This window comes from Ovis canadensis, chromosome 4, assembly GCF_042477335.2.
Source record: "Ovis canadensis isolate MfBH-ARS-UI-01 breed Bighorn chromosome 4, ARS-UI_OviCan_v2, whole genome shotgun sequence".
In the NCBI taxonomy this organism is placed as follows: Eukaryota; Metazoa; Chordata; class Mammalia; order Artiodactyla; family Bovidae; genus Ovis; species Ovis canadensis.
In genome coordinates, this window is record NC_091248.1 from 110,155,299 (window position 1) to 110,181,847 (window position 26,549).

General features: G+C 36.4%; 1 protein-coding gene across 6 annotated transcripts in view; it reads left to right on the top strand.

Moving 5' to 3' along the window:
- The window catches only part of MKLN1 (muskelin 1), a 377,726-nt gene that overhangs the window by 274,575 nt on the left and 76,602 nt on the right, over positions 1 to 26,549 (top strand). For all 6 annotated transcript variants that reach the window (XM_069588394.1, XM_069588395.1, XM_069588398.1 and 3 more), the window contains 3 exons: positions 7,964 to 8,041; positions 10,648 to 10,713; positions 24,369 to 24,481. In XM_069588394.1, the coding sequence (XP_069444495.1) occupies positions 7,964 to 8,041; positions 10,648 to 10,713; positions 24,369 to 24,481 (257 nt within the window). The remainder of the gene's footprint in view (positions 1 to 7,963; positions 8,042 to 10,647; positions 10,714 to 24,368; positions 24,482 to 26,549) is intronic.

The window sequence follows — 26,549 nt, forward strand, 5'->3', positions numbered from 1 at the left end:
GATATAGTTTAATATTACAAAATGAAAGTACAAGAATTTAGAGCTGAGTGTGGAGAGGTATGAGAGAGCTGGAATTATGTTTATAGCTTTTATGTCTTATGGTATCTCCAAAAGAGGTGTTGTGTTTTGGCTTGGTTTGGTTTGGTTTTAGTTTTAGTTTTTGGTAGAATAGTTAGCTTATCAAACTAGCCATTTGTTTTCTGGAACAACTTCCAACTGACATGAATACTTCAGATAAGAAAGTGATCTGGAGTAGTGGCAAACCAGTGTTGCAGAGAGAAAATGAAACATAAGAAGTTAAACTTGAGCTTCAGTGTCCAATAGGTCATTTATTTAACAGTGAGATTACATTTTTTCCTTTAAATTGTAATTAATGTGACATATTTCAACTGTTCTATCCCACTTTTATTAGAATATTTAATATTGTGTGTGAGTTTTGTTTCCCAGACTCTCGCCTTTTTTAAAGTGTTATTGAATAGGTACATTGTTGTGTCTTTTACTACAATGTTTAATCTGAGAGTATAATTTAAAAACTATTATTTGTGTTAGTTATATGTGTGTGTTTATTTTTATTTACATGCTCTCTATAAAGAGTTGAAAATACTTTAGACTTTGGAATTGGGCTTTATACCTTTTTCGTTAGAGTCTTTCAGTTCAGTTCAGTTCAGTCACTTAGTCGTGTCCGACTCTTTGCGACCCCATAAATCGTAGCACGCCAGGCCTCCCTGTCCATCACCAACTCCCGGAGTTCACTCAGACTCAACGTCCATCGAGTCAGTGATGCCATCCAGCCATCTCATCCTCTCTCGTCCCCTTCTCCTCCTGCCCCCAATCCCTCCCAGCATCAAAGTCTTCTCCAATGAGTCAGTTCTTCGCGTGAGGTGGCCAAAGTACTGGAGTTTCAGCTTTAGCATCATTCCTTCCAAAGAAATCCCAGGGTTGATCTTCTTTAGAATGGACTGGTTGGATCTCCTTGCAGTCCAAGGGACTCTCAAGAGTCTTCTCCAACACCACAGTTCAAAAGCATCAATTCTTTGGTGCTCAGCCTTCTTCACAGTCCAACTCTCACATCCATACATGACTACTGGAAAAACCATAGCCTTGACTAGACGGACCTTAGTCAGCAAAGTAATGTCTCTGCTTTTGAATATGCTATGTAGGTTGGTCATAACTTTTCTTCTAAGGAGTAAGCGTCTTTTAATTTCATGGCTGCAATCACCATCTGCAGTGATTTTGGAGCCCCAAAAAATAAAGTCTGACACTGTTTCCCCATCTATTTCCCATGGAGTGAAGGGACCGGATGCCATGATCTTCATTTTCTGAATGTTGAGCTTTAAGCCAACTTTTTCACTCTCCTCTTTCACTTTCATCAAGAGGCTTTTTGGTTCCTCTTCACTTTCTGCCATAAGGGTGGTGTCCTCTGCATATCTGAGGTGATTGATATTTCTCCTGGCAATCTTGATTCCAGCTTGTGGTTCTTCCAGTCCTGCATTTATCATGATGTACTCTGCATAGAAATTACATAAGCAGGGTGACAATGTACAGCCTTGACACACTCCTTTTCCTATTTGGAACCAGTCTGTTGTTCCATGTCCAGTTCTAACTGTTACTTCCTGACCTGCATACAGATTTCTCAAGAGGCAGGTCAGGTGGTCTGGTATTCCCATCTCTTTCAGTATTTTCCACAGTTTATTGTGATCCACACAGTCAAAGGCTTTGGCATAGTCAATAAAGCAGAAATAGCTTACTAATTTCTCTGAACTTTGATTTTCTAAACTTTGCAATAATTAGTAATAGCCATTGCATAGATTTATTTTAAGGAGTAAATGGGTTAACCTTTCTGGTGTCTTGCACACAGTAAGTATGCAATAAAAGTCAACTCTTCCTTGGTAAGATCTTTTTAAAGATTTGCTTCCAGGTTTGATAATTCTATATTGAAGTAACTTTCTTCAAATTTTCTGATAGTCAAGGCTCTGGTTTTTCCAGTAGTCATGTATGGATGTGAGAGTTGAACTGTGAAGAAGGCTGAGTGCCGAAGAATTGATGCTTTTGAACTGTGGTGTTGGAGAAGACTCTTGAGAGTCCCTTGGACTGCAAGGAGATCCAACTAGTCCATTCTGAAGGAGATCAGCCCTGGGATTTCTTTGGAAGGAATGATGCTAAAGCTGAAACTCCAGTACTTTGGCCACCTCATGCGAAGAACTGACTCATTGGAAAAGACTCTGATGCTGGGAGGGATTGGGGGCAGGAGGAGAAGGGGACGAGAGAGGATGAGATGGCTGGATGGCATCACTGACTCGATGGACGTGAGTATGGGTGAACCCCAGGAGTTGGTGGTGGACAGAGAGGCGTGGTGTGCTGCGATTCATGGGGTCGCAAATAGTTGGACACAACTGAGCGACTGAACTGAACTGAAGAACGAATAAGAGATACCAAAGAGAACTGTGTGACCTTTAGACTAGTGAAGAGAAAAGGGATTTATTTGAGATAGAGGGAGGCAAATTAATAAGTTCCCCAAACAATGTTTTTTAAATATTTGCTTGACTACTTTGCAAGATGGTGTGACTTATCAGGGAGCCATTATGTACTAGAAATTGACTTCATTGGAAGTAGGAGTTTTATGAACAGTTTGTTGAAATGTAAGGAACTTAGTAACAATAAGATGACTCAAAGGAAATGTCAACCATGTGGCTAGGAAAGTCCCTCCACGTCTTGCTCTTTTTTCCATTCTAAGCATTTATTATATACTGAACATCTCTGATGTTATACTCTTAAGTGTCATTATTCAAAAGAAGGTTAACTGTATCTATAGTAAAATCATCATAATTTCTAATTTTAAGTTTGGAGTACTTAATATTTAAATTTTGGAAGTAAGTTCCTCTGCATGCCTGAGTATAAATCCTTTGTGCATGCTTAGGTCTCTTTGTCCTTGTTAAAACAAGCTAATGTCAATGTACAAAGCACTGCTTATGGAAACTGAATATGTCTAGTGAGCCTTGAAGAAGAGATATTTCAGGGGTAACAAAGTATATGTGATAATGGTTTATATTGGTAACAATAGTATGTTGCAAAATTCTCCCTACGTTATGGGAAAAAATCCTGTATCTAGTTGTTTTGTGGCTTTTCTTCTGATAGTAATAGCGCTCAATGTGAAAAAAAAAAAGAGGGGGGAGACAAATAAATGCAAAGGCAAAAATCAAAATTATTCTACTCCTGCCAACCAAAGAAAGTCACTTTTAAGTTTTTGATGTATGTCACTGTGTGTTTTTCTGTGTGTGGTATTTACAAATTGATTTTACAAAAATTACATAATGTTTTGAGAATTGCTTTTTTTACTTTGAAAAATTCCTGACTATTTTCATAAGACGGTTGTGTTTGATAGAAGAGAAATTGTGACGCGCTTGATGGATAAATTATTTGTAAGCTTTGCAGGTTAGTTAAGAGTGAGGATAGAAGGATTGGTTGAAGAAACAGAATTTTACCTCCAGTGTTCAGAATGACTTTAAAGATCAGGAAGTGCGTCATCTGATTATGTTCCTATGATCACTACCTTAGGAGATCTTAGAAGAATTTCCCCCAGTGGATTGTGATTTCTTTTTCAGAATAGTCACAGAAGACTTTAAGGAAAAAGAGGAGATGGAAACTTTTCTAAGGTGAACATAAGGTGGAATCAGCCAGACACACACAGTTGAAGTAAATAAATATATTGGTTCTAACAGTGATGGAATCCTAGAATGGCAGAATTTGGAAGGAACCTCAGGCTCTATCCAACTCTTAAACACCAGTTTTATAGATGAGGAACTTAATTGACTTATCAAAAGTCCTGTAATAAATTACTGTCGGAGACTTAGGCAGTAGGACAATTGCATGCTATGTTGCTTCAGTCTTATGTGACAGTGTGCGGCCCTGTGGACTGTAGCCTGCCAGTCTCCTCTGTCCATGGGATTCTCCAGGCAAGAATACTAGAGTGGGTTGCTATGCTCTCCTTCAGGGGTCTTCTTGACCCAGGGATCGAACTTGCATCTCTTATGTCTCCTCTGTTGGCTTGGGCTTCACTGGTGGCTCAGATGGTAAAGAATCTGCCTGCAATGCAGGAGACCCAGGTTCATTCCCTGGTTCTTGAGGATCCCCTGGAGGAGGGCATGGCAAGCCACTCCAGTATTCATGCTGGGAGAATTCCATGGACAGAGGAGCCTGGTGGACTACAGCCCATGGGGTCACAAAGAGTTGGCCACCACTGAGTGACTAACATGCAAAAAAATACAAAGTGTATTACTTTTCTAATTGTCTCTATTGTTGCTTTGTATTTTTCTGCCGTTTTCTTATCTCCCTCAGTTTTCTGTTATCTCTGTATAGTTTCATCTTTTACTTTTTCCTCTCTCTGCTCTGCAGTTAGCCATTATGTAGAATATTTTAAAATCATTATTTATCTTAAATAATTTTATCTTGTCCTGTTTACAGTTTGTAAGAAGGATCATTTAACTTTTATGTGCCTTTCACAAAATGAACTAAAATGTACTGTTTTATTTCTAAATTTGTAATTATTATGTTTATTGTCATCTTATCATTATTGTTAGTAGGAGCGCAACAACATTTTGTCTGGATTAAAAAAGATTTCCCACTCTTGTAATGGGAAAATACTATTGGCCAGAATAGACTGAATGGGGCAAGAATTGTCATGAAAACCTATGGGAGTAGATAATATTGATAGAAACACTCAATAAAACATGCTGTAAGTCTATTTGTTCCCCTTACTTTAACATTTAAAATATAAATGCTAATTTATGAGTGCTAATTTAAGAAGGAGAGAGCTTACTTTTTGCAATAATTTTTTAAAGTCCACAAGCAAAGAAAAAGAAAGTAGTTGAGTTTATGAGATAAGCTTTTCTTCTCAAAGCCATGTGAAAGGACTTGAAAGCTGAAGGGTGTGGTAGCAATTGAGCTTCATAATTGCCCAGAAAAAAAAAGACATTAGGGAGGTTCTGTAAATTACACAGTCTTTGGCAAGTATACAAGTCAGGGAGAACAGTTTTACTTATAAGTTCTTTGCAAAAGTATTTGCTTTCAGTGGCTAAATGAAGCAAAAGGAAATCCTTTATTCAGATTGAAATCAGAGACAAATGACAAAATTTACAGTAAAAGTAACTGTAAATTATAATCTGTTTGAGCTCATGTAAAAGAAAACCCTAGTTTGAAAAGTAAGGGAATGTTGTTTTATCATATAACAAGAAGTCCAGAGGTAAGGTAGATTTCATGGTTAGTGGATTCAGTGATCCAGTTTCTTTCTCTCTCTCTGTCCTGTCATCATTACAGAAGTTGATTTCATTCTTGAATGTAGCAGTTATGTACATTTGCATGTTGATATAAACATTTCCAGGGAAACAAAAGTAGATTTTTCTTCCTTCTCTGTATATTCATTTAAAAGTAAGAAAATATTTCCCTAAAGCAAACCTAACAGAATCAGAAGATATTAAGAAGAGGTGGCAAGAATACACAGAAGAACTGTACAAAAAAGATCTTCATGACCCAGATAATCACGATGGTGTGATCACTCACCTAGAGCCAGACATCCTGGAATGTGAAGTCAAGTGGGCCTTAGAAAGCATCACTACGAACAAAGCTAGTGGAGGTGATGGAATTCCAGTTGAGCTGTTTCAAATCCTGATAGATGATGCTGTGAAAGTGTTGCACTCAATATGCCAGCAAATTTGGAAAACTCAGCAGTGGCCACAGGACTGGAAAAGGTCAGTTTTCATTCCAATCCCAAAGAAAGGCAATGCCAAAGAATGCTCAAACTACTGCACAATTGCACGCATCTCACACTCTAGCAAAGTAATGCTTAAAATTCTCCAAGCCAGGCTTCAGCAATACGTGAACCGTGAACTTACAGATGTTTAAGCTGGTTTTAGAAAAGGCAGAGGAACCAGAGATCAAATTGCCAACATCCATTGGATCGTGGAAAAAGCAAGAGAGTTCCAGAAAAACATCTATTTCTGCTTTCTTGACTATGCCAAAGCCTTTGACTGTGTGGATCACAATAAACTGTGGAAAATTCTGAAAGAGATGGGAAGACAGACCACCTAACCTGCCTCTTGAGAAACCTATATGCAGGTCAGGAAGCAACAGTTAGAACTGGACATGGAACAACAGACTGGTTCCAAATAGGAAAAGGAGTGCGTCAAGGCTGTACATTGTCACCCTGCTTATATAACTTATATGCAGAGTACATCATGAAAAACGCTGGACTGGAAGAACCACAAGCTGGAATCAAGATTGCCGGGAGAAATATCAATCACCTCAGATATGCAGATGACACTACCCTTATGGCAGAAAGTGAAGAGGAACTAAAAAGCCTCTTGTTGAAAGTGAAAGTGGAGAGTGAAAAAGTTGGTTTGAAGCTCAACATTCAGAAAATGAAGATCATGGCATCTGGTCCCATCACTCCATGGGAAATAGATGGGGAAACAGTAGAAACAGTGTCAGACTTTATTTTTAGGGGCTCCAAAATCACTGCAGATGGTGATTGCAGCCATGAAATTAAAAGACGCTTACTCCTTGGGAGAAAAGTTATGACCAGCCTAGATAGTATATTGAAAAGCAGAGACATTACTTTGCTGACTAAGGTCCGTCTAGTCAAGGCTGTGGTTTTACCAGTAGTCATGTATGGATGTGAGAGTTGGACTGTGAAGAAGGTTGAGCGCTGAAGAATTGATGCTTTTGAACTGTGGTGTTGGAGAAGACACTTGAGAGTCCCTTAGACTGCAAGGAGATCCAGCCAGTCCATTCTGAAGGAGATCAGCCCTGGGATTTCTTTGGAAGGAATGATGCTAAAGCTGAAACTCCAGTACTTTGGCACCTCATGCGAAGAGTTGACTCATTTGAAACGACTCTGATGCTGGGAGGGATTGGGGGCAGGAGGAGAAGGGGACGAGAGAAGATGAGATGGCTGGATGGCATCACGGACTCGATGGACATGCGTCTGAGTGAACTCTGGGAGTTGGTGAAGGACAGGGAGGCCTGGCGTGCTGCGATTCATGGGGTCGCAAAGAGTCGGACATGACTGAGCGACTGAACTGAAGTGAACTGAAAGCAACCCTCCCCACCCGCCAGGAGATCCTCATGATTCAGTAGCCAGAGATTGGTTCATACCATTCTTAAACTAATCTTTGTTGAAGGGCACAGGATTAGGACTTGATAATAATTTCTAGTAGAATGGATGTATGTGGGGAGTTCAGTCTCCATCATAGTACCTAGTATAGACCATCATAGTAGCTAGTATAACTAGTCACTATTCTGTAAAATCTCCTGTTAAGAACGAGATTTAGAATTTATTAAATGAAGAAAGTAAAGCATAGTGAAACATGAGTCCCTGCCCGACTACTTAAGAGCTCTGTTATTTGGGTTAAATTCATTGATGACTCTTGAGTATGCATTTCCACATCTATAAAATGAAGATGATAATGTGTAATTCATAAAGTTGATTTTAGAATTAGATCAGATCAGATTGCACAGATTCTAATGTTTAGTATTCAATAAATATACTATTACAGTTACTGGTACTTTTATGTCTATACAATTTTATACTTAAACTGTAAAAATGGTATTTTCACTTTAAAGGACTAGTTTTGTTTTTTCCCGACGATACAAGGGCCTAGTCCAAAGTTGTTGGAGCTCCCATTTCCTTTTCTAGTTTTTTGGTATAATAGTACAAAAATGGGGAGAACTTAGTAAGTTTAATAGCTGCCACTGAAAAAATGCGTGTACATGGTCGTGTCAACTTATATTTTGCTATTTATATTTGAGGTAGCATAAAAACTAAAGTGACATTTTATGAAAATGTGCTGTTGTTTTAGTGTCATATTAGTGATTTTCTTTAATGTAGGCTTCCACATTTTGGTCTTTTTTGCTGTAATAAAAAGTGTAAGCTATTAAGATGTAATTCTCTCTCCTTTAATATTTGCAGATGGCTTGTTTAACCAGTATATCAGTCAGCAGGAATATAAGCCACGATGGAGTCAGATTATTCCCAAAAGCACCAAAGGTAAGTCTGACCTTCTAGGTTGTGGGTGCTTTTGCTTTAATGTTCCAGTTCATTTGTATTCACGTTTCGCTGTACCCTACTACTGAAAATCAGGTGCTTAAAAAAAGACAAAGGTTCCTCAGCAAGATGGCAGAGGTATTTTATTACATTCACTTTTTCTTTTAAATTTTTTTGTTTTATGGCTATAACAGAAGGTTGGGCATTATTTATAGAGAATAACAGCACAAACTGCTTTTATATAGAGTCTCTGTAAAATTATAGGTTATGGTATTATGATGCCAAACGTGTCCCTCGAAAACCTTAAATTCTGCAAAATTGCTCACTAAAGCTAGTAGGACTTAGGAGAGAGGTAGAAATGGGACATACCATTCTAAATCTATGGAACTTAATAGCCAGATACTAATAAAAATTACTAGTGTAGTAATTCTAAAAAGAATGAATGCTAGTATGTAAAGAGTCTGACGTGACTGAACAACAACAGTTAAATATAGGCGTTTATATTAAGCATCACAGTGATTTTGGAGCTTTAAACCTCAGGTCTCATACTTCTCTCTTCGAGCTGTAGACACTAGAGGACATTTGATGCTAATGAAGACTATTTTTATCAAAACTTAAAATCTGACCTTGGGTGTGATGTTCTTCATTAATCTGTCTTTTCATATGGGAGGAGTTTTTGTCACTCCTCCATCGGCACTCACTGCTTTGTCAGATGGTTAACATAATGGAAAGTGTAGCAGTTCTTAAATGAGCTACTTGTGGTAAAGGAAGGCAGGTCTGTGGATGTTCAGCTTTCTTCCTCTGGTCTTCATACATTGTCAAAGCCTTCATTTTGTTTGTGAGAAAGCTCTCCCAGATAGTGTTAAATATCAGTATACTGGAGAAAATTGCTTATGAACCTCCATAAGTTCTGAGTTACATTGGCATCATTTTCCTATTTTATCAGTCACATACAAGGTAATTTTCTTCAAAGATGAAGAAAGCATGTTTCTTCAAACATGCTACCACATGTTTGCATGTGGTAGCAAACAGATTATAGCTTTATATCTGAAAGCTAACGGATTAAATATATAAAATGCAAGCATACTGACAATAAATTTATTTCAGTGTTTTCTTAATCTGTTCCTGAAAGTGGTAATACTGACTTTACTGATTGGAGAGAAGAAGGAAGAAAAGGGTAAAACTTCTACAGTAATGAGCTGCAGAATCTAAACCTATCTATTAAGAAGGAGAAAGCATTTGCAGGAAACTTCTGATTGATTAGTGCTTGAATATAGCTTCAGTTTTGCATCTTATGTATAATATATAAGAACTGACATTTCGGTCTTTTTCATTGTACCCCCGTGAAATCAGTAAAAACTTAGGTGGTCCCTATTTTACATAGAAGAAGGCTGATTCAGGGAAAGTTATTAGCTAACGTAATACATTTCAATTAATGGGAGAGTTGCAAAGAAAAATTCAGGTTTTCAAGTTTACATCAAGTAAGGCATTAGAATCTTGTAGCTGTTGAACCATGGAAATGAAATCTTATCTTCATTTATGTAGGCTCTGATATAAAGTAAGATTAAAGTGGAATAATAGTTTTCTCCTACTGAAGTTTAAAATTTTCACTCATTGTTTTTATTTATTTGGCTGCATCAGGTCCTAGTTGTGTCACGCAGATCTTTGCTGTGGAATGAGGGATCTTTCGTTGCAGTGCTTGGTTTCTCTGTAGTTAGTGCCCCGTCTTACTTGCCCTGCAGCATGTGGGACCTTTTCCCAACCAGTTTTGAACCCATGTCCCCTGCATTGAAAGGCGAATTCTTAACCACTGGACCAGCAGGGAAATCCCTTCACTGATTATATTTAAACCTGCCTATTAAGCTCTGTGATGTGTAAATAAGAGTCAAAAGAAAGCAAGTCTCACATTTTGTCACACAGTACTACTCAAAGTGGTGGATTATGTGGAAACTGATTTCTGAAATATTGGAAAATGAAATTAATACAGTGAGGAGATTATCATTAATGTAAAACTTGATAACATCGTAGTTATCAGTAGCTAGTTTAATGAACTTTAAAACTGCTCATTAGGGACTTCCCTGGTGGTCCAGTGGCTAGGACTATGTGTTCCTAATGTAGGGGTCCTGAGTTTGATCCCTGGTCAGGGAACTAGAACCCCACATGCTGCAACTAAGACCCAGTACAGCCAAATAAATAAGAATAAATTTTTTTATAATAAAAATAGAACTGCTCATTTTGCTAATAAACCATGCCTAGAGTTATAAGACCTGCAGTCTAATTCTGTAATTGTTTTGCACCTTTACTTTGTCACTCCACTAGTTTAGAGATTTTATGTTTTTGTGGAATATCCTATGTCTTTGCTGCTTAATGGCATTGGTTGAAAGTAGCTTCCAGTGCATTAAGACCCTAAAAGCAATTAGAAAAAAAGAGCAAGATAATTATTATAAATTTAATTATAAGTAATATTATTTCTTCTATGAGTCCTCTTATTCTTAATATTGAAGGAATAAGTGTGTGTTATTTTCACTATTCATTACAGACTTATGAATGAAGTTACTTTGGATATACAGTTGTTACTTATTTTAAAAAATATATTGTTTCTACTTCAGGTGATGGAGAAGATAACCGGCCAGGAATGAGGGGAGGTCATCAGATGGTTATTGATGTCCAGACAGGTAAGGACTACTTGGAATCGAAAGGAGATTTTTTAAAAATGATACATTATTAAATATCAGATACTCAGGCATATATATACTTCTTTCCATTCCTTGCAGAGGTTACATGTTATTGGCCATAACCAAGGAGCAAAGAAAATAGGCATTAGCTTCAGATATAACCAAAACCAGGCAATGGCACATCAGCCTGGGGAGGCTGCTGCACAGATGAAATTAGAAAACCTAGAAGAAATGTATTGTGCAGACCTTTGTGTGTGTGTGTGTGTATAGTTTTATATGTGCTTGATTTCACAGTTAGTTGGAATATTTCTTGATTTTTAGTACATTTATATTTTAATGCCATATTATGGGAATTGTTGTAGTAAAAGAGAAATTAAGGTATATTTTCAGAGGCAAAGGATACAAAATTAGGTAGCCTAATGTTGGTAGATCCATTGATTGCTAAGCACTGTCCATAGGTGTATAAATAATTTGTTTTAGTTAATCTTTCTTGCCTTTTTAATTTTCTGTAACTTGATAATACAAATTTTCCCTAGGTTTCTACAGCCTAGAACAGCTTAAACACTGTTATATTTAGAGGTTAATGCTAAAATTATAATTGGCTTCAAATTACCATCTTGAGAAGCAAATAATACCAAGAATTCTGTATAGTTTTATTTTATTTGGTTTTTAAAAAATCTTTACCACATAAAATGCCAATATTCACCCAAATAACATTTTGCTTGTAATAGAAACTCTGTTTTATTGGTATTGTGTTATGCTGACAGTAGTTCTCCAGGAATAGTCTTTGATTCATAATTTAAAAAAATTATTACAGTGCAGATAATAATGATCTAGGCATTACCATTATCACACATGTTTTATAAGTAAAAGGAGAAATTATAATATTTTATTTAAAATCCACTGCTAAATTTGTAGAGTAACCTGTGAGTTTGTTTAGTATTATTAGGGTCTCTTTGGAAAAGGTTCATTTTGAGGCATAGGAAATTGCTTTCCTAGTCTTAGCTTCTCTTCCCAAACCCCTTCCTTCCCACAGAAATAGGTTTGACTCAGCTGTAGTCTTAAGCATCTTTTTTTCCTACCTGAGAGTTCAATAAATAATGCATATGCTTATTTCTCAGAGAACCAGATCTACATATAAGTTGATTTTTTTTAATCCAAAAAAGTTGTTTATATGAAAAAAGAGGTAAAATTTTGTGTTTAGATTGTCTATAGTAGCTTTTCTCCTCTTTTGAACATACAGTGGAATTTTAATGCCATTCCTTTTTTTTCTCAGTCACAATGAAAATATTATTAGGTCCTCCTTTAACAATTGCTAAGAAAATACTAAAAAAGAGTGTTTGTTTGGAAAGCTACTTTTATCTCCTAGACAAAATGCTATTTTTCTTAAATATGAAAATAATGTGGTTTACTTTTACATGTAAAGTTTTCCTTATCAAGGAGCAGAAGGAATTTTCATAATGCTTTCTGTGTTGCTTATTATGGAATGTGGCCTATATAAAATAGGTTAAAGTACATGTGTAACAAAAGAGAAAGATTTTCTTTTTTTGTAACCTATGATATTTGAGAATGGAAAATGAGAAGATTCAAATGATAGGCAGATGTCCTAACAGAACTTGGTATAAGCAGAGACATTTACAATTAAAATCTGACTTTTCGGGTCAGAGATCCTTGAAGTAAAATACTTACAGCATATAGTGATAAAGATCGACATTTTTTTTTTTTGGTAATATCTTGGTTTTATGAATTAAGGGGAGGATTTCAGCAGACTCTTGTTAGTCAAGATCCTTATCCCTACAGTCCCTTTAAAAAAGTACTTCAGGGAAAGGAAAAGAGTTGTTTCAGTATTTACTTCTTTTGCTTTAGAAACTATAAGAAAACAATGGCTTAAAGTAAGTCATTGTAAATAAGTAAGAATGACTTATAGGCATGGGATATATGCCAGATGAAATCTTTAAAGGATTAATCTCTCATAGCTTCTGAGGATTTATTATAGATTAACCAAGATCTACAATGAAAATTGCCCAGTATCCATACTTCTGTTTGAGGACTGGTTTATAGAAGTGTAATAAAAGTACTTTGTGAATATATTTTTGAGCAAATATTTCTACCATAGGAAATTTAGAGATTTATCTATCAATATGTCTGTATGTGGGTGTGTGTGTTTGCTCAGTCATGTCCAGCTCTTGCTTCCTCATGGATTTGTAGTCCACCAGGCTTCTCTATCCACTGTGCCAAATGGAGGGATTTTAACTTAGAGCCATTTTGTATCTGTTTCAGTGATTTTTTTCTCCCCCCTAGACTTTCTAAATGCTGGGTCAGGCTTTCCTTAGGCCCATGCTGCTTCCCAGATGGCTCAGTGGTGAAGAATCTGCCTGCCAATGCAGGAGCCACAAGAGAGATGCAGGTTTGATCCCTGGGTCAGGAAGATCCCTTGGAGGAGGACATGGCAGCCTACTTCACAATATTCTCACCTGGAGAGTTCCATGGACAGAGGAACCTGGTGGGCTACAGTCCACGGGATTGTGAATAGTTGGACACAACTGAGCATGCCCAGATGCATGTGACAATGAAATGAAATTTTGAGCCTTTAAAACAGGAGCCAAAAACTTAAAGTCTGGTAAACTAAATAATCATGATAATCTCAATTAACATAAAGTTGTCCATAACTCAAGTGAGCTTGATGGTCAGTGTTACCATTGCTGCTTGTAGTGTGGAAATAGTACTAACTCCGTGAACGGTGAAATTCAAGGAGTTTAACATTCCAGTGATCCTTTGTATGAGTAATAGGGTTGGTGTGTAAAACTTATTGGTGAGGAATTCTTCCTTTTGAGATACACACATACACACATATATATACACACACATACACACACATACATACATATATACATACATATATATACACACACATACTTACAAATGCTAACATTGACTAGCACACACACACACACACACACACACACCACTGAGTGACTGATAGGCATGCACGCGCACACACATATAAACTAGTGATGCAGTTAAGATTGGAATCCAGATTGAGGTAGAGGAGGAATGCAGCTTCTGAGGATTCAGATGTCTGGAAGCAGAGAGAAAAGTAAGGCAAGATGCCCTAGGACTCAACCAAGTCAGAAAAAGCTTTGTATTTTCATAAGATTCTAGAATTGTGGTTTAGGTTAAGTTTAAACAGGTGTTTACTTATGAGGTAGGTAATCCAGGAATCTGCTCTATCAAGAGAAAACAAAAGGAACTTTAAAAATACCATTCAAAAGTCTAGTAACTTCTATACCTTGGCATTCTCAATCTTTTGTTTCAGCTAACCCTTGCTGTCTATAGTCCTTTCTATTGCTATGCTCTATTCTTTTGGTATTTCTTTGTTTTCTTAGATGAGGCTTCATAAGTGGGCTCTAAGGAGGCCCATGATACTCTTGAAATGGTATGTAATATTTTTGTCTGCTTTTATGGAGCTCTCTGGGAAGATTCATTACCTATTTATTTTTTAAAGGATTAAAATACCTCATAAGTTTTGACATTCCACAGTAAGTAAATACTGCTGGTATTCATATAAAATTTCAAATGAAATTTCTCGCTCTGTGTAAGTGGTATTCCTGTTGAAATAATAGTGTTTACAAAGTAAACGCTTGCCACCCTTTCCTCTACTCTTGTTTTTCTTTCCAGATTATTTGCTGCTTGGTATAAGGTGGTGGATGAGGAAGAGAGTATAGGCAATAAAGTCAAAGGTAGTGATGGGCGAGTGTTGTTTTTTTTGTAAGAACTTTAACCTTTATTCATAGTGAGAGATTAATGGGAAATATTGTTGGGCTTTGAGAAATGTTACTGTTAATAATTGACTTTGCATTTTAACAAAACTAATTAGGTGATGGGCAGAAGTAGAGAGACCTTTTAGGAAGCAGCTCTTACCAGAGAAGTAATGATAGCATTGGATTTACTAGATTGGTGATCATAGTGATGAGAATTAATTAAATTTTGGGTGTATTTTGAAAATGTCACATACAGCTGACAGGATTTACTGACAGTCTGGATATGAGTGAGTGAAAGGAGTAAAGGATAGCTCAAGGTTTTGATCTGATTAATTGGGAAAATAGTATAGCCATTCCCTAAGATGGGTAGAAAAAGAGGATCAAGTATGGTCCGTTGTTCAGCAGGTTGATTTCAGACAGGTTAAGTTTGAGATCCTAGTAGATATTTCTAATAAGTGGTTAGATATATTACTTTGGGTTTCAGAAGACAGGGCCAGGCTGAATAATCATTTCCTTTTTGTGTGTTTGCACAGAACTGTGTTCATCCTGTTACTTTCACTATCGTGATTTCCATATTGGTTAGAATTGCTTGTGTAGGTGTTGTGTGTCCCATTGCTCTCTCCTTTCTATCTCCATCCCCAGTAGTCTTACTGTGGCCGAGGAGCGGGGAGAGAGGAATCTTGCATTATTTATTTCTGTGGCCCCAGAGCCTGGTATGGAGTATGAACTAAATATTTGTTGAATTGAATCAGAATTTTAAAATCCATTTTCCTTTGAGTGGGAAGAAAGATATTTATTTAGAAACTACATTCTTACATTGCTTTAAACCTTAGTGAGTAGATCATGTCATGATGCCATTTGTTTAATATGCTAATATTTTTTGAGGTAAATTTATATTATTGATTTTACTCTAATATATTTAAATTTTCTGATGATTGTTCTGTATATAGACTATATTATCTTACAGCTGTAGTTACTACCTTGGGATGTAGGTAGAAAAATAAAATGTTTTATAGACTTTGTGTTTTTTTTAGGATAACATTTGGTGCTTTCTGGATTTAATTTGAGTGTAAGAGAATCTGGGATATCTTTGAGATTTTTTTTCTCTACAAATTCTTCTATTTCTATTATAAAATTAAAAGCATAATTTACCAAAGTGGTTTCATATACTTTATTTCATTATGTATTCTTATACCTGCTACCATTAGGTTGATTTTAATCATCTTCTAAGATGCATTTATTGTTAAGTCTTAGAAAGAACCTTTTCTAGTCCAGTCTTATTGATATAACAATCAGATATAGTGGTTGGAGATTGAGTTTGTGGGAGGGAAGTGTGTATGTGTATTTGTTAAACATATCTGGATTTCAGTCCTGATTTTTTTTCCCCACTGACTTTTTATTTGATCTTGAAGGAGTTATAATGATGATAAAAATAGGAATAATTGGTTTGTGGGAGTTAAATGAAATAATTTATAACATATATAAATATATACTATTTATATGCAACATTAACATACAAATACATACTTATTAGTTCTTCTGAGAGAATTTGATGTAAATTTAGAGGTCTTTTGCTTTTTGATATAATCTCACCGTGGAAATATTTTTAAACAGTTTAAAAATTTTTGAAAAGCAATTTAAAGCAAGCAGTATTGAAGGGAAAAAAAATATTTCACCCGTAATTCCACATTCTAACCAGTATTATTTCAGTATATTTGTTTCATCTTTTGTATATATTGCCCTTACTGATGTTTTAGAAAGTAAGGGAAACCATAAGTATACTTTTATATTTTTAGAAAAAAATACTGAAAATCATTTTAAGAACTTTCTCGTAAGAATTAGGTAGGTTGTGACTTTCCTCAAGTAGAACTTGAAGAAACCAGAAGTTCCCTCTTTATAAAGTTGGTGCCTACGTAGTGAATATAAAGAAGTCCAGTGCTTATTTTAAATATGCATTTCATAGGTTTCCTGAGCAGGGTTCTTAATCTGTTGAAATTATATGTAATATTTGGTTTGCATATTCATTTTTCTGAAAGAGAATCCCATGAATTCAGATCATCAAAGAGTTAAGAATATTTTCACTAGACTAAAATGTTTTTTTCAAACCTCAGGAGTAATATTTATTGAATACCTATAATATGTAGAGGTTGGGATTAAAACTTTAATATGTTCATTTATTTTATTTACTACTGGAAAGGTAGATAATCCTCATTATACAGAATAGATGATGTTGTGTCCAAGGCTGTGGAGCTGGGATTTGAACCTAGGTCTATAGGACTGTGTGGCTCCAAAGCCTGTGTTCATGCTGCTGTTACCTTGGTGATTCTTATGCTGAAGATACAATGAAAGTCTCTGGTGTAATAGCAGAAAAGAGAAAACACAGTAGATTGTGAGAGCTAACTCCTGAGACCTTAGCAAATTTTAAATATGTAAATAGTAATAAAGCATATAACTTCACTTATAAAATACCATAAAGTGAAATTGAAAAACATAGTTAATTCCTTTACATTCTTATTAAAAGCTATTGCAGATATAAAGAGTGAGGAACAACAGCTTTCCTAATAATTGCTAATATTTATTGAGTGCTTGCAGTGTGCCAGGTATTTAACTAGACTAAAACTTCACAGAGCTCATTTCAGCTTCTTTGAAGTGACTTGTATTTCAGAGCAATTATTGATTCCCAGGGTTTCATGTATCTTGTTTTCTTAAATATTAAAAATGTAATAGTCCTTAAATTTTCTTTTCCTTTTTCAGTCTGTAGATCTTTTTTTTTTTTTTTTTTCAGTTTTGCTACAGCTCTAAGAATACAGGGCCATTTTTAAAAGTACATGGAGGCACAGATTTTACTCTAATTTTCAAAGTTTTCTTCCAAGTGAATTCTGTTGTTATTACTAGAGAAGGAATGTTGTATTTTGTCCTACTTGGAAGAGCATGTCAATTTTATTGATCATAATTCCTACACCTGGCAGTTTTCCACTTACATTCTTCAACTGTGAGTTGTGTTTCAAGTCTGAGTAAAATAAGGCGAATAGAGAGAAAAGACATGTCTGATTTGCTTCAGAGTGGAAGTCTGTCCAGATGAAAACTTCATTGCACCAGGCAATTCTTTGTTCAACTCTCATTGAATTTCAAGAACCTATATTACCAGCCTTTTTCTGACTTAAGCAGAATAGGTGATAAGATTTAGGCAAAACCCCAGTATTTGATATCTTTTAAAGAGTTAAAGAAGTTGCTGGAAAGAGCCCTTCTATGGAAATCTGAACCTGACTGTTCTATATACTTTATATGTAAAGTTCTTCCTTTTTTATTTTTTAATTCTACATAATGGTTTTCCTCAATATTCTTTAAAGAAACCATTGAAGAAAGTAGGTAAACATGGGCTTTAGTTTTTAAATACAAATACATTCATATGGTTGTATTTCTGTAACTACATGTGATGGTATATTTCTGTAACTTCATGTGACACAAATCTGTTTCTCTCATAGGGTTATCAGAAAGGAATTCTAAAATATAGCCCTAGTATAAAGTGTATTGTCATAGGCAGAAAATACAACCTTTTAGCATGGAAATAGCAATATACTGAAATATCCCAAAAGATCAGTCTGTAGTTTTGTAATCATAGCTTTACGTAAGAAATATAGCTCTTTTTAAAGAGAGACAGATGAATCCAGTTGATAATCTGCTGGGTCTTGAGAGTTCAAGAGAATGGCTAAAGAAAGTAAAGTTAAAGAGCACATAAAATATCTTTTTCCCTTCTAATTTATTCCTCCCTTCAAAAATTCTCATGTCAATCTAAGGTCTTAGCTACATTTTCAGAGGGATTAGACTCATAAACTAAATGTCCTGACAGAGTTCATTTAACCTTGGATATAAATTTGTGTTTCTTAAAAGCTTTTTTAAAAATTTCATTTGTTTTTCTATTGTATTACACTAGAAATTGTGTATTACACTAGAAATTAAGCTAACCTCTTTTACAAGGCTACTAACCCTCCTCTTCTCTCTTTTTGAGACTTGAATTAAAAATTTTTTTTTTTAATTTTGTTTTAGGGTATAGCCAATTAACAAACAGTATTATGATAGTTTCAGGTGAACAGTGAAGGAATTCAGCCATACATATACATGTATCCATTCTCCCCCAAACTCCCCTCCCATCCAGCCTGTAGTCACATAACATTGAGCAAAGTTCCTGTGTACAGTAGGTCCTTGTTGGTTATCCATTTTAAATGCACGACATTAGAATTTTATCTGAGATTGAACCCATGGTATGTCAGTCCATAGTATATGCATTCTGTACTATTCCAAAGTGGAAAAATGGATTTAATTATGAATAGTAGTGTGCCATCTTGTGGAGGATTATGCAATCAGCATAGTCTGATTTACCCCTAAGAATCAGAGGAGGATAGATACAGCAGTAAAAGAAAAAGCTTGCTTCTTTGTGCAAAATGGTGTGAAGACAATGATGTGATAACATTTCTACCTTATTTTTAGTGTATCTGAGATGTATAGATTAGTACTTTTGGTAGTAAGTAGTTGTAGGGTTTATCTAGTACTGATACCGAAAAAGACCTGTGCCAAAGAATATGGCAGCATTTTAACTTTTGTGGCTGAAGTAATGACTGATTGGTGATTGATCCATTTAGTCTCTGAGAATGAAATTGACTTGATATCTTTAACATTGGCTATTGTTGATCACTTTATTCCCAATCTTTCTGCTTCTTGGCTCATCCTTTTTAGTGAGTCCATATGCTGCAGGTTCAGATCTGACCATGTCACATCTTTGCATAAAATCTTCTGTGGATCTGTACTGTGTGTAGTTGTCGTTAGTCGCTCAGTTGTGTCCTACTCTTTTGTGACCCCATGGACTGTAGTCCACCAGGCTCCTCTGTCCATGGGCTTTCTCAGGCAGCAGTACTGGAGTGGGTTGCCATTTCTTTCTCCAGGGAGTTTTCTTGACCCAGGAATTGAACCTGCAAACCCACATCTCCTGCATTGACCAGAGGATTATTTACCTCTGACCTACACGGGAAGTTCATACTGTCTGTGGAGTCAAGTTCAAAACATTTATGTTGCTGTTTATCCCATTTCATGATCTGTCTGCTGCCTGTCTTTATATCTTAACTATATTCCTCTACCTTTTTTGTTCTTTTAAAATGAACAGTGTGTTTATTCATCACACAGCTTTCACCATGGTACGTGCATTATTGAATTCTCATGGTGGTTTTATGAGATAGGTATTCTGTCTCAGAATTTTAGAGCTGAGGAAACCAGTGGTTAAGGAATGTGGTGTTGGTTCCACAGCCACGGTGGTAGAGCTGCGATATCATTCAAGGTCTGCCTGGCTTTAAATTCTGTCTTTTAAAACACTTTTTGTGTGTTTTTCTGTCTCTGTACCTTTATTTTACTTTGTACCCTACTTGAAAAAGTCCTCTTCTCTTTCTTTCATTCTGTCAACAAAGCCACCTTCTGATGCATAGGTCAGATACCGCTTGTCACCATGAAATCTTCCTGGGTCCCTTCAGTTTGTTGTATTCTCTTTCCTTTTGTGAACTCCCATGGTGATCTTTTTACCTTTCTTATGGCACTTGCACTGTGGTGATTTATGTACTTGTTTTACATTGGTGTTGTTCAGTTGCTAAGTTGCATATGACTTTTTGTGACCCCATGGACTACAGCACGCCAGCCTCCTCTGTCCTTCACTATCTCCTGGAGTTTGCTCAAATTCATGTTCTTTGAGTTGGTGATGCAAGCTAACCATCTCATCCTCTACCACCCCCTTTTCCTTTTGCTTTTAATCTTTCCCAACATCAGGGTCTTTTCCACTGAGTTGGCTCTTCCTAATGGGTTGCCAAAGTATGGAAGCTTCAACATTTTATATTCTTCACTAGATTGTAAGCTCCTTGAGGGTAGGGACGATGTTGTCTTTGTTTGTTTTTTTTCTCTAAAGCGCCTTGCCAGTCCAGATTAGTACTGAGAAAATACTGACTGAACATTCCCATGCATCTGGGAAAAATAGTCTCTGTGGCCTATGCTCCTTTTAAGAAAAGACAATAGAGAAAGGGCTGCTGCTTGGGGAGGATTTACTACCCTATGCATGTATATGAATTATTTAAAAAATTTTTTTTAATTGGAGGGTAATTACTTTACAATGTATTAGCTTCTGTTGTACAGCATTGTGAATCAGCTGTATGTATACATATATCCCCTCCCTGAGATGAGTTTGAGCAAACTCCCAGAGATGGTTAAGGACAGGGAAGCCTGGTGTACTGCAGTCCATGGGGTCGCAAAGAGTTGGACACAACTTAGCAACTGAATAACAACAACATTCCCTCTCTCTTGAGCCTCCTTATCATCCCTCCATCTTATCCCGTTAAGTCATCACAGAGCCCTGAGCTGAGCTCCCTGAGCTGTATGTAACAGCTTCCTACTAGCTGTTCTATGCTTGGTAGTGTATAGATTTTAGTGCTACTGTTCGAGTTGGTCCCACCTTTTCCTTCTCTTACTGTGTCCCCAAGTCCATTCTCTACATCTGCGTCTCTATCCTGCCCTGCAGATAGGTTCATCAGTTCCATTTTTCTAGATTCCATATATGTGCATTAACATACGATACTTGTTTTTCTCTTTCTGACTTACGACAGTCTCTAGATTCATCCACATCACTGCAAATGACCCAGTTTCTTTCCTTTCTATGGCTGAGTAATATTCCATTGTATATAGAAAGTGAAAGTGAAGTCGCTCAGTCGTGTCTGACTATTTGCGACCCCGTGGACTGTAGCCCACCAGGCTCCTCCATCCATGGGATTCTGCAGGCACGAATGCTGGAGTGGGTTGCCATTTCCTTCTCCAGGGGATCTTCCCGACCCAGGGATCGAACCTAGGTCTCCCATGTTGCAGGCAGATGCTTTAACCTCTGGGCCACCGTCCTTATCCATTCATCTGTCGATGGACATCTAGGTTGCTTCCATTTCCTGACAGTTGTAAATAGTGCTGCAGTGAACATTGGGGTACATGTGTCTTTTGAGTTATGGTTTTCTCAGGGTGTATATCCAGTAGTGGGATTGCTGGGTCATATAGTAGTTTTATTCATAGTTTCTTAAGGAATGGAGAACACTGTTCTCCATAGTAGCTGTATCAATTTATGTTCCCACCATCAGTTCAAGAGGATTCCCTTTTCTCCACATACTCTCCATCACCTATTGTATGTAGATAGTTTTGGTCATGGCCATTCTGACTGGTATAAAGTGAAACCTCGGTGTAGTTTTGATTTGCATTTCTCTAATAATGAGCAACGCTGAGCATCTTTTCATGCGTTTGTTGACGATCTGTATGTCTTCATTTGAGACGAAGTTCTGCTTAGGTCTTCCACCCATTTTTTTAATTGGGCTGTTTGTTTCCCTGGCTTTGAGCTGCACATGAATTGTTATATAACCTATAACCATGAGAGTTTAAACCAAGCTACTGCCATGTTGCAAGTAATAGCATTTCCTCTTTTCTGCTTTCTTAGTTCTCACTACAATTCTGATTATTTGTATAATCTTTAGAAGTTTTTTATATTCTTTATGCATTAAATAATATTTTTGCTGGTGTTCATTTCTAGATATTTTTATCTCCGAATGATTGAACTTAAATGATTAGATGATTTAATTAAAATTGTGTTACTCATTTCATTCAGGTATGTCAAAAGGTCCTGTTTCTATCTTGATTCATTCAATTTTACTATTAAACTTTTAACTGGGACCACAAAGCATTCACAGACAAGAATGACATCTTGGATTAATTCCATTGGGATGCTTGCTCTGTGCCAGATTTTATTTTGCTCAGCTATCAATGAGGCTGTTGTGGAAATGTGGGTTTTCTCTGCTGTGAGAATTTATGCGTACAAAGAAACTTGCTTTTCAGAAAGAACATTGAGAACCCAGAGCCCAGGAGGAAAGGTTATTAAAGTTAATGAACTAGGGTAACCTCATCCAGAGGTTGCCCAGAAACACTATTAAAACAAAAGGTCAATTGCTATTGCTATTTTAGTTATATACCCTCTCCCTCTCCAGGCTTTAGAATCTAATGGGGTTTGGCAAATAATTTTTATGTCAGATGAAAATTCTTAAATTTTTTCCTGTAAAATTCTCAGTACCTGGGCATTACTGTGTTTCATTTGGGAAATAGAATGTTACTTAACTAATGATAATGGATTGTTTTGTATTTCTGAGAGATGGCAGTTTAATAGTTTCCACTATTTCACATTTGTACAGAACCAAAAATGTTCTAGGTACTTAAGTTAAACATGGAAACAGATACAGTAATACTATTTTTTATTGCATTTGTGGTGCTTAGTAACTAGAAAGCATTTTGTGTGTGTATGCATGTTTTAAAGGTAGAAATGCTGTTCATGCTTGACAACAGTCTTCAGAATGTTTTCATGTAACTTATATCTAAAAATCTTTATCACCACACTAAGAGCTCTATAAATGAAACAACCAGGACCCAGGCAAGTGAAGTGACCTATACATGATTACTAAGTTAGCGTTAGAATGGTTCCAATGGTTTGTTCTTATCCAACAGCTTTGTTTTGATTTCCTGTAGGTTCTTTCATTTAGAAGATTCACTTAGAGTTTGAAATTACTTGAAAACATGACAAAAATCTCTTATAAGATATCTCTATGAATGGCGGGAATTTTCTTAAGTAGTGTTATAGTATTTCCGTATGCACTCTGCATTTTAACCCTTCATGGTAGGATGTAATGTAGATGACAGTCTCCATATATATAGGCTTGGGTCATGTCAGTTAGAGAGTAGATGGCTTTATAGTTTTCCTGTAATATATTATTTAACTTAAAAAAGTGGTTCGGTTCAGTTCAGTCGCTTAGTCGTGTCCAACTCTTTGTGGCCCCATGAATCACAGCACGCCAGGCCTCCCTGTCCATCACCAACTCCCGGAGTTTACTCACTCATGTCCATCGAGTTGGTGATGCCATCCAGCCATCTCATCCTCTGTCGTCCCCTTCTCCTCCTGCCCCCAATCCCTCCCAGCATCAGGGTCTTTTCCAATGGTATGTATAACCGGTAGACATAAGATATTTACAATGGAGATAAATATTTGAAGAAAAGAAAGGCACTATTATTTTTTAAAGAAAGTGGATGATTCACAGTGTTGTATGTAAAAATTTTCACTAGTCTCTGAGCAAGAAATGTTTTGTCACATGATAAAGTCCATAGATATAATAGACATTTCAGAGTTAGAAGAAATCAAATTTTCAGGATACCTGGAGTGACTTAAAAGTTGATTTCTGAGGAGTTAAATCTGCCACAATATATTTGCAGTCATTTCCCCCAGTTTCCATGGGAATATCAAGGCTATGCATCACTTTATTCTTAAGACATCTAATTTCAGCTCAGCTAGTTTTAACTATTAGTTTTGATATTGTAGTAGAAAACAGTTTTACTGTGAAGTTTTTTTCTGCACTGTATATCCCTCTGGAATTTTTTTTTAAGACCCTGAAGCTGGATTGTTGAGAAGCTGGTAAATGTAAACTTTTCATGGCCTAACACAGAAGATCCTAAATTGGCTGCTCATCAGGATTCCCCTTGGGTACTGTCAAAGTACTGCCTCTTTTGACTCACAAAGGACCTTTGGAATCAGAATTTTTGGGGATGCCTCTTAGTTACCTTCATATTTATAAATCTATCAAAATACTGGTTCTGCAGCAGCCTTTCCATATGCTTATGTTTAGGAAATACTAGTATTTATTTTGGAATGTTACTAGTTTAAAAATCTCATTTTTAAGGTTACTTAGAGGTACCTTCTTAAATGACCTTAGAAGCAATGGCTAAATATGGGTGCCTTTGCTTAAATTCTGTCTTAAGTTTATTTTTTTAAACATATTTTTCTAATTTTCACAGAGACGGTTTATTTGTTTGGTGGCTGGGATGGAACGCAAGATCTTGCTGACTTCTGGGCGTACAGTGTGAAAGAGAACCAGTGGACTTGTATCTCTAGAGACACTGAGAAAGAGGCAAGTTTTCAGACTTGAGTTCTCACCCATCTTTATTACGAGAGGGGTGTGGGCATACACTTCTCTTTCTGAGTGGTTTGTGTTCTTTTCTAATGTGTGTCAGCAGTGGTAGCAGAAGAATTTGTGGTGACAGGTTTGGCTTCAGCATTCTTGCATTCCAGCTTCTATACCAGGTTCTTGAACTACAGTTACAGGAACAAATCTACGTTATAGAGATAAATAGGAATGAGTGTCTAATGTAACTTAGATTTTAACCATTTTAGTTAAAATGTAACTGTGTAAACTATCTTTTTTCTCGTGTTCTGTCACCTCTACTCTTATTTTGTACATTTACTTTTGTTTCCTTTGGAAATACATGCTTTTGATTCCTCACTATCTTACTACTTTGGCTCCTCAATTTGACTGTATTATCAGTTTCCGCAAATGATATATATTTTATTTTTAACTAAAATTGTTTATTCATGTGTGAGTCTGTCTATTGATGCATATACACGTAAAACTTCCATAGTGAATAGAATGTCTTGAATTTATGATTTTGAATTAAATAAGTGTATAATTAATTATACACTGCTATAAGGCACATATTCATGTATTTTTAAAAAATATCTTTGTAGAATTTTTTATTGTACTTTTCCATCCAAGCAGTTTTAGATTACAAGGTGAAAAATAAACTGAAAACAATTGTAACAGCAAATGAAAAGAAGACAAGACTCAATTCAAAGCAACCAATTTTAATCTAGGAAGGCCATTTTTTTAAAAATCTGGTGCTATGTCTTTCATCTTAGGAAACTGGATCCTTGCTTACTTGGTGTGTTCCTTTGTTAAATATTTGAGTATTTTTTCTTTCTAAAGAGATCTTAAAATTATTATTATCCCTGTAAAAACAGGTTTTTCCTTTTCAGTATTAAGTACCATTTTCTGAAATGATTATTTCTCTCCTGAAAAATACAAAGGCAGATCTTAAAAGAATACCTTTCTTATTTCTCTTAAACTATTTTAAATCTAGGTTGATTGTGTCTGAATTGCTTTTGCAAGAAGTTTACAATTCATCCTGAAATCCTTTCTCTTTACTGAGTTGTGTCGAATTAGGGCCTAAGTTCCACCAGTTCTAGCACCCAATATTGAGTTTCAGACATTTTTTCCTCTCTATTCCTTTCAGCCTTGTGGTTTCTTTCTTAAATTTTTTTTTGCCTCCATTGTTGATTCCAAACCTAGTCTTCATTCATTAACATAGTCTTCAAAAAATTTTTTTTCTTTGGGCCACATAGCATCTCTGCTTAAACCCCATAATTAATCTCAGTCAAACTGTTTCAATTATCTACTGCATCCCACATATCACAATATATTCCATATATTACAAGTACCCACAAAACTTTCAGTTCAGTTCAGTTGCTGAGTCGTGTCCAACTCTTTGTGACCCCATGAATCGCAGCACGCCAGGCCTCCCTGTCCATCACCAACTCCCGGAGTTCACTCAGACTCGCGTCCATCAAGTCAGTGATGCCATCCAGCCATCTCATCCTCAGTCGTCCCCTTCTCCTCCTGCCCCCAATCCCTCCCAGCATCAGTCTTTTCCAATGAGTCAACTTTTCTCAGGAAGTAGCCAAAGTACTGGAGTTTCAGCTTCAGCATCATTCCCTCCGAAGAAATCCCAGGGCTGATCTTCAGAATGGACTGGTTGGATCTCCTTGCACCACAGTTCAAAAGCATCAATTCTTCAGCGCTCAGCTTTCTTCATAGTCCAACTCTCACATCCATACACAAAACTTTAGTGGCATATAATAATAAGTATTTATTTTGTTCACAAGTCTGTAGGTTAACTGGGCTCACTCATGTGTTGGGAGTCAGCTGACTGTCTCTAGTCTAGAATAGCTTCTGGGACTATTTGACTCTGTTCTGCATAGCCACTCACCTTCTTGTTGACTAGCATGAGTCTTATTCTCATGTAGGGGCAAGGCTGCAGGGGGGATGATGTAGACATATGCGCGTCATTAAATTTGTTATTGTCCCATTTTCCCAAAAGAAGTCATGTGATCAAATCCACAGTTATGGGTGATGGGTGGCACTA